Below are 8,253 nucleotides of genomic sequence, written 5' to 3'. Positions count from 1 at the left end.
ACATCTCGAACAAAACAAACACTACCAAATATCCTAGGGTCAACAGGAAACAATGGCTTACCAGGAAAAAAAACATTATATGAGATCTCACCATTAAGAACAGAAAATGGCATGGGATTAATACGAAAATATGCGGTGGAAACGGCATTGGCCCTTAAAGGTTTAGGAACATGCATTTGAAACAAGAGGGCTCGTGCAGTTTCAAGTAGATGTCTGTTTTTACGTTCTGCTACACCATTTTGAGATGCAGCATCAACGCAAGAAGTTTCATGAAGCATGCCATTATAGACCATATAAGACTGAAAAAGAGCAGATGTATATTCCTTGGCATTATCACTTCGCAAAGTAAAAATAGAAACATTAAATTGATTTTTGATCTCAACACAAAATGCACAAAATATAGAAAACAACTCAGAACGATTTTTCATTAAATATAACTAACTTACACGAGAATAATCATCTACAAAAGTAACAAAATATATGAATCTAGGTTTAGACAAAATAGGAGGACCCCAATCATCAGAATAAACTAATTCAAAAGGAACACTAGCACGTTTATTAACTCGAGGACTCGAACTAAGATGATGATGTTTAGCAAACTGACACGACTCACAATCTAATGAAGACATCTTACTAACTTGGGGACAAAGTTTCTTGAGCAAAGGAAGGGATAGATTATCCAACTGACAATGAGCCTCAAAAGCGGAAGCAACACTCGAACAAGCAATAGAAGTTGGTGGCAGTGGATCAAGAACATACAGACCACCAGATTCATGTCCTTTACCAATAATATTCTTCGTCATAAGATCTTGAAATAAACAATGATTGGGAAAGAATGAGATGCAACAATTTAGATTACGAGTGAGTTGACTAACAAAAAACAAATTAAATGATAAATTAGGTAAGTGTAAGATTGATGAAAAAGTAAGCAGAGGTGTAGGAGTAATGGTGCCAGATCCAAGAACAGAAGATGATGATCCATCAGCTAAGGTAACAGTAGAAGTGGAACTATGTGATTGAAAAGTAGAAAAGAGACTGGAATTATCTGTCATGTGATCTGTGGCACCAAAATCAATGACCCATTTTGAGGATGTGGAAAGAAAGCATGCATTAGAGTTACCTGAATCAACAATAGCAGTGACAGAAGGAGATGAAGACTTAAGTGATTCCTGGTACCGTGAGTGCTTGGCAAATTCATCAGCAGAAATAACTACCGATTTGTCAAATGCATCACTGGTGCTTGCAACATTAGCGAACTATCTTTGCTGATTTTTAAATTGCAACTTTCTACACTCAAATTTGCTGTGACCAGGCTTTTTACAATAGTTGCAAAAAATGCCTCCAGAATCCGATGTTCGATTTTCAGACCCTTGTGGATATCCCCCTTTCTGTCCACTTGAGGTAGAAGATCTCCCAGGCGCAATACTATTACTGTGACTTACCAGAGCACTAGTAAGCAGAGTAGATGGAGTAGTTTCAGTGCAGAGTACACGACTAAAGACATCTGGCAAAGATGAGATGTCAGACCAAGAAAGAACTTGTGTTTTCACAGAATCAAATTCAAGGGAGAGCCCCACTAGAAAGCTCATGATGGTCATCTGCTCCCGCTGGCATTGTTGAACCTTCACATCAGGACTAAATGCAACATCGTATTAAGTTCCTCATATGTCTTCTTGAATGCCATAAAATAGTTTATGATGGATTGATCTTGTTTTCTGCACGATAAAATGCTTTGCACACATCATACATACGAGAGAGATTTCATTTTCCAGAGTACAAAAATTCCAAATAATCCATTAGTTCTTTAACAAATTCACAGTGATTGATCAAACCAATTACCTCATTATCAATAAAATTTCGAATCTGAAGGAATAAGCAAGCATCATCCCTAATCCATGTCAAATCAGCTTTCTCCTTCGAATATGATTTTGGAGGATCACTAGTCAAGTGATCATCTTTGTCAATACTCCGTAGATAGAGGCGAATAGTCTTGCTCCAATCCAAATAGTTTGAACCATTGAGTTTATGGTCGGTAATTTCAGACATTACTGGCACCATATCCATCACAATAACTGACTTATTTTCTGCCATAATCCTAAAACAGCGAAGCAAGAGGAAAGAGACAAAGAACGAAGATTCACACCAAAGGATGACAACACAAACCTCAACGATCACAAAAGAAGAAAGCGGTGGTAGAAACCGATGCACCATAGGGTCAGAAACACTAAAAAAGTCAATTGGTAGAGAAACGACCGGAAAAAGGGAGCTCACGCGCTGGCGCCTGGGTGTTGCCGTAGAAACTTCAGGTGGCACGTGTGGCTCACGCGCTACGATTCTGGCCACCAAACTCTGGGGTTCTGCAGATCAACGGCTGGGTAGTCCGTTGGTGCCAGCGGTGAGAGTTCATGAGCTTTCTAAATGGATTTTCCTAAAAATGAACCCTAAGGAAGATGAATAACAAACCCTAATTTCAAATCCCAATTTTGTGATAAACCCTAATTTTGAATTTTAGCTCTGATACCATGTAAACAATGGTGAAGAGAATAATTGTCTTGTTTATTTCATTAAGAAAATAACATATATTTATACACAACTTAGGGAAGCTATTCTAGGAAACTAAGAGAATAAAGAAAACTAATTAGCCTAATTTCTAACTAATTTTGTAGCTAATATGTTACAACTAATATACATATCTAACAATTTTAATAAAGCTGATTCTCTTTGAAACAACAATGCATTACAAGAAAATAAGAAATGCAAAATAAACGCTTCTAGACAAGAATTATTTCAACAAATGCATAACTCAAAATTCTAAAACTTCATATAACCTTCGAAAACTGAGTAGAAGTCAGTAGTAATATGAGAATAAAATGAAGACCTTTCTCCAAAACAAAGCATCTAAATACATAAAAAAAAAGTGGTGCTTCACTGCACTCAATAGGTTCATGTTTATTTCAAAGGACGGCCAACTGAAACACTTTTAAGAACACTACAAATCTCTGATGAAATCAACTTTCAGAATTACCAGGAGCTTGTTTCTCATAACGCTGCCTAAACTTGGCAATCTGCCCAACGCTCTCAGCCATTTGGCGTTTCGCTTTCAAGTGGTAAACTTTACCAACATGGTGTATTTTAGTCATCATAATGTGCATCAATCTGCCACTCTGTGTTACATAGGATATCCATTGCATCTGAGGATGTAACCCTTTCCTCATTTTTCTCTAAACCTGCAAATAGGCCATTGTATTCATTCAACAAGCAGTTCATAAATGATTCTTCTCCTAGTCATCAACATCCAAAAGTAAATAAATGAAGAGCAACCGCCATTTAAATAACAATAATAACTCTTGCCCTTTCATTTGGGAATTTTATCGAACAACTTTTCACTTTGGAATTTTATCAAACAGGTATAGTTCACTTTGTTTACCCAAATAAAGAAAACACACATACACAAACCCACGAAGGATTACATTTGTCTCCATTATATGTCAAAAAATATAACGAAATTCGATAATCCATTAGCAGGTGGAAGTTTTATATCTAAAATAAACCTAAAATGCTCATGAAATGTATATATAATTAAAAAATCGTGGTCAATTCTAAACTATTTTGATTCGATTCCTTAAGATTTTCTCTCCAAACATAGCAAAGGAAAAAGTTAAGCACAACCAAGTGTACCAAGCATTTGCTTTGAACTTTCGTTCTTTTTTCTTGCCCGAATCTAATTTTCAGTTTAGTAAAAAACCCAGATATAATGATTGAGAAGACAATCATAGGAAAAGGTACAGACATGATTTTCGAAGAGAAAAGCTTGCTTACTTACAGCAATTGCAAAGACAATGGAGGAAGAAGTCGAGTGAGCTTCGACGAGGACGACATAGCAGCCGAGTTTACCCAAGCATAGCAATGGGTATCCTTATATTTGGCTAAATTAAGTTATTATTAGTTTTTTTTTTCAAAAATCAATAATTAATCTAAAAAAAAGTTGTACTCAAGTCAGCAACTAATTTTATTTTTGGGCAAAAATTAGTAAGTAATATGACATGTAGCACTAACACTTAAATTATTAATTTTTTTATTTTGTTGCAAATATTATATTTTACATTAATTTTATCTTAATTTTAATTAATTAATAAAAAACTAAAATATATATTTCTAATATTGAAAATTTATTTAAAATCTGTTTTAACAATAAAAAATAATTGAAAAGTTTTAACATGAAAATTAAACTAAGTTTTACTTCAATTGAAGTTGTATATTTTTTTCATGTTAAAAATTTAAATTTTTTTTTTTTAAATTTCAAATAATTTTTCAAGGTTAGAAGTGTATTTTAAATTTTTTTATTAATTAATTAAAATTAAGATAAAATTGGTATAAAATATGATTTTTGCAATAAAAAAATTACTTTGTGACTTAAGTTTAACATTTCAGACTACTTACTGATTTTTGTTGCAAACAAAACTACTTATTGATTTTTGCTGTAAAAAAATTTACTTAGTAATTTATATGCAACTTTTTACACTACTTACTCATTTTTGTCGCAAATTTCTCTTTATTATTATTATTATTAGGTGCAATGAAAATGCAATCGATCTTTGCTTAGTTTTATTTAGAAAATTTATTAATTATTCTTATTAGAGTAAATACTTATTTGATACCTTATGCTTATTCTTATCGAAATACACACTTGATACCCTATGTTTATATAATAATGATCATTCAGTACCCTCTATTTGCAATTCGTACCAGTTTGGTACCCTCGGGCCTCTGTTGCAATTTGGTCAACTTATATTTCAAATATGACTGTCTTTTTTTAATGATTTATTTAATTTTCTTTATGTTTTTGTTATTTTAAAATGTTTTAAAAATATATTCTGAATTAATAAAACAAAAAAAAAACGTATAATTAAAACTTTGAAATAATTTAAATAAACAAAAATAAAAATGAAATCCAACCCCTAAACTTAAACAAAAAAAAATTAAAATCAACACCCTAAACATAAAAGCCAAAATTTAAAATAAATTCAAACAAAAATAGTTTAATTAAAACTTACTAAAATTATTAGGTTTTAGTTTACTTTAATTAATTTAAAAGTATTGGTTTTAGTTTTTTTTTAATTTATATTTCAAATTAAACATATTTAATTTAATTTAATTAATTAAAATAGTTTTATTAAATATTTTTATTTTAAAATTAATTTATATTATTATTTATTTAAAAATCTACATTTAATTGATTCATTACATTTTATAAACTAATTTTTATTTTATTAATATAAAAAAAATTAAGTCATTTTAAAATAACAAAAAGAAAATCAGATGATTGCACTCTATTTTGGAAAGAACATAAGGATGCATATCAAGGTGCTAAATGAATTAAGTAACAAAGCTTTTGACATGATACTTAATATATTTCGTGAAGTTCTTCCAAATGACCATAAAATACCAAGGTCTCATTACGAAGCTAAACGAATGTTACGCAAATTTGGATTGGGCTATGAGACAATTCATGTATGTGAAAATGATTGCACTCTATTTTGGAAAGAACATAAGGATGCTACTGAATGCCCTATTTGTGGATTTTCAAGATACAAGCTCAAGGGAAAAAGGAGAAAAATGTACCAGTGAAAAAAATGCATTACTTTCCAATTACTCCACGTCTACAAAGACTCTTTATGTCACTACATACTTCAGAAGAAATGAGGTGGCACAAAGAAAAACGTCTAAATACTGAAGGTGTGCTTAGACATCCTGCAGATGGAGAAGCTTGGAAATATTTTGACAAACAATATCCAGAGTTTGCAATAGACCCAAGAAATGTCAGATTGGGGCTTGCAACCGACAGATTCAATCCATTTGGAAATATGAGTACTAGCTATAGTATATGGCATGTTGTGTTAGTACCATACAACATGCCACCATGGAAATGTATGAAAGAAAATAATTTTATAATGGCATTATTAATACCTGGTCCCAAATCCCCAGGAAAGGACATCGATGTTTACTTACGACCCCTAATTGATGAGCTAAAAGAATTATGGGAAGAAGGTGTAAAAACATATGATGTATCGAGTAAAAAAGAATTTATGATGCGTGCTGCAATATTATGGATGATAAATGACTTTCCAGCTTATGGTACAATATCTGGGTGGAGCACAAAAGGCTACAAGGCATGTCCTGTTTGTAATGTGGATGCTTCTTCGTTTCCAATATTAGGTAAGATTAGTTATATGGGGCATCGTCGTTTCTTGCCTTTGGATCATCCATGGCGCAAAGATAAACGCTATGATGGAAAAATTGAGAATCGTCCTCCTCCTAAAGTATTATTAGAAGATGATATCTTAAAACAGTTAGACACTGTTGATGAATTTATACCAGGAAAAATACCAAAAGAAGATAATGGAAAATTATCTGAAGAAGTTGTACACAAGAGAAAAAAAAATTAAAGTGTGATGCGAATGATGGAAAAAAACAAAAAAAATAAGCCTATTTGGAATCGAAAATGCATTTTGTGGGAGTTAGAGTACTGGTCAAAGTTAAAGTTAAGACACAATTTGGATGTGATGCACATCGAGAAGAATATTTGTGAAAGTGTTTACGGGACAATGTTATGCATAGACAAGAAGTCAAAAGATACTGAAAAAGCACGACTTGACTTACAAAGGATGAACATACGCAAAGAATTGCACTTAAAGAAACAAGGAGATAAATGGTTTAAACTACAAGCGTGTTACACGTTACCATTAGTTGAGCGAAGAAACTTCTGCAAATGGTGAGCATCAGTCAAATTTCTAGATGGGTATGCCGCAAATATTTCAAGGAATGTCAACATAAGTGAAGGCAAGATTACTGGCTTAAAAAGTCATGATTGCCATGTTTTGTTGCAAAGACTATTGCCAGTTGGGTTGCGACCGTATGTGAAAGAAGATGTGCTACTTGCCATTTCTGAGCTCTCATTATTTTTTTGAAAGTTGTGTGCAAAAACATTACATGTTGAAGACTTGGATTCACTAGAACAAGGAATTGTAAAATGCGTATGTAAGCTTGAATCCATTTTCCCCCCAGCATTTTTTGATGTCATGATCCACTTAGCAGTTCACTTACCTTTCGAGGCAAAGTTGGGTGGTCTTGTACATACACGTTGGATGTATCCAATTGAAAGGTAAAATAATATATTTTGAAGTGTGCGTCTTATTTTAAAATTTAATATTTATTTCCCAAGTAATGAATTTTCATAATCAGGTTCTTAGGTTTTTTGAAAAAATTAGCCAAGAATAAAGCACGACCAGAATGTTCAACTGCTGAAGGATATGTTGCTAATGAGGCTTTAACATTTTGTTCAATGTATCTTCATGGGATTGAAACACGATTTAATCGTCCAGAACGTAATTGGGATCTCAATGAAGTATGAAATACATCAACATTATCGGTTTTTTATCAACCTACGAGACTATTTGGTAGAAAAGAATTACTCGAGTTACAACCTATGGAGTATAACAAGGCACATTGGTACATTTTAAATAATTGTGCCGAGTTGCAACCTTATATTGAGTATGGTTTCTTTTCATCACATATATATTTTTTTAGATTTTTCATAAATAATTATATTAGGTCATTGTTTAATAGTGAGCACAGGCAATTATTGCAATCTAAAGGCATAGTAGACATCATTCAAGCTCAAGAATTAGAGTTTCCGTCTTGGTTCAAAGAAAAAGTGAGTATTTTTTTTTATTATTTTAATATTTTAGACATAGTTAAATTAAGTATAAAATTTACTAAAAACTAATAGCTTAAATAATTTTATAGATAGTTGCAGAATATAAATCATCTCCTCGTGAAATTAGTGAGTCAATGTTTGCTCTTGCAAATATGTCAGATCGACGAATCTTCTCATATAATGGATGTATAGTTAATGGTGTGTGGTATCACACAGAAATTTGGGACATTGGACGAATCACTCAAAACTATGGTGTTTGGGGTTAAGGGTGAACATGGTGGCAATACATGTGATTTTTATGGTGTCATAACACAAATTTTAGAAGTATCGTATATATTAGACCACAAAGTGGTACTTTTTAAGTGTGAATGGTATGACACTGATACCAAAAAGAAAAGAAAACACCAACAATACCATATCACAAGCATAAATGTGAGTTCGAAAAGGTATAAGGATGAACCTTTCATCCCTGCAGACCAAGCAAATCAAGTATTATATTTGCAAGATTATAAATTTGGTAGAAAATAGAGGGTGGT

The 8,253-nt window shown here is 32.3% G+C and overlaps 1 protein-coding gene across 2 annotated transcripts; it reads right to left on the bottom strand.

Annotated features, from left to right (window-relative positions):
- Positions 1–2,799: 2,799 nt before the first annotated feature.
- Positions 2,800–4,031, bottom strand: LOC133782347 (uncharacterized). Of its 2 annotated transcripts, none has more exons than XM_062221617.1 (2): positions 3,820–4,031; positions 2,800–3,227 (listed from the first exon to the last, which is right to left on the bottom strand). In XM_062221617.1, the coding sequence occupies exon 2, from the start codon at positions 3,213–3,215 to the stop codon at positions 3,009–3,011; it is 207 nt and encodes a 68-aa protein (XP_062077601.1). In that variant the 5' UTR covers positions 3,216–3,227; positions 3,820–4,031; the 3' UTR covers positions 2,800–3,008. The 2 variants fall into 2 exon arrangements, with proteins under 2 accessions (XP_062077601.1, XP_062077600.1); XM_062221616.1 differs by having other exon boundaries at positions 3,824–4,017.
- Between the last annotated feature and the right edge of the window lie 4,222 nt (positions 4,032–8,253).

The sequence above is a fragment of the Humulus lupulus genome, chromosome 6, assembly GCF_963169125.1.
Source record: "Humulus lupulus chromosome 6, drHumLupu1.1, whole genome shotgun sequence".
NCBI classification, from domain to species: Eukaryota; Viridiplantae; Streptophyta; class Magnoliopsida; order Rosales; family Cannabaceae; genus Humulus; species Humulus lupulus.
The sequence above is the reverse complement of the archived record's forward strand: the minus strand, read 5'-3'. Positions and strand labels throughout refer to the sequence as shown.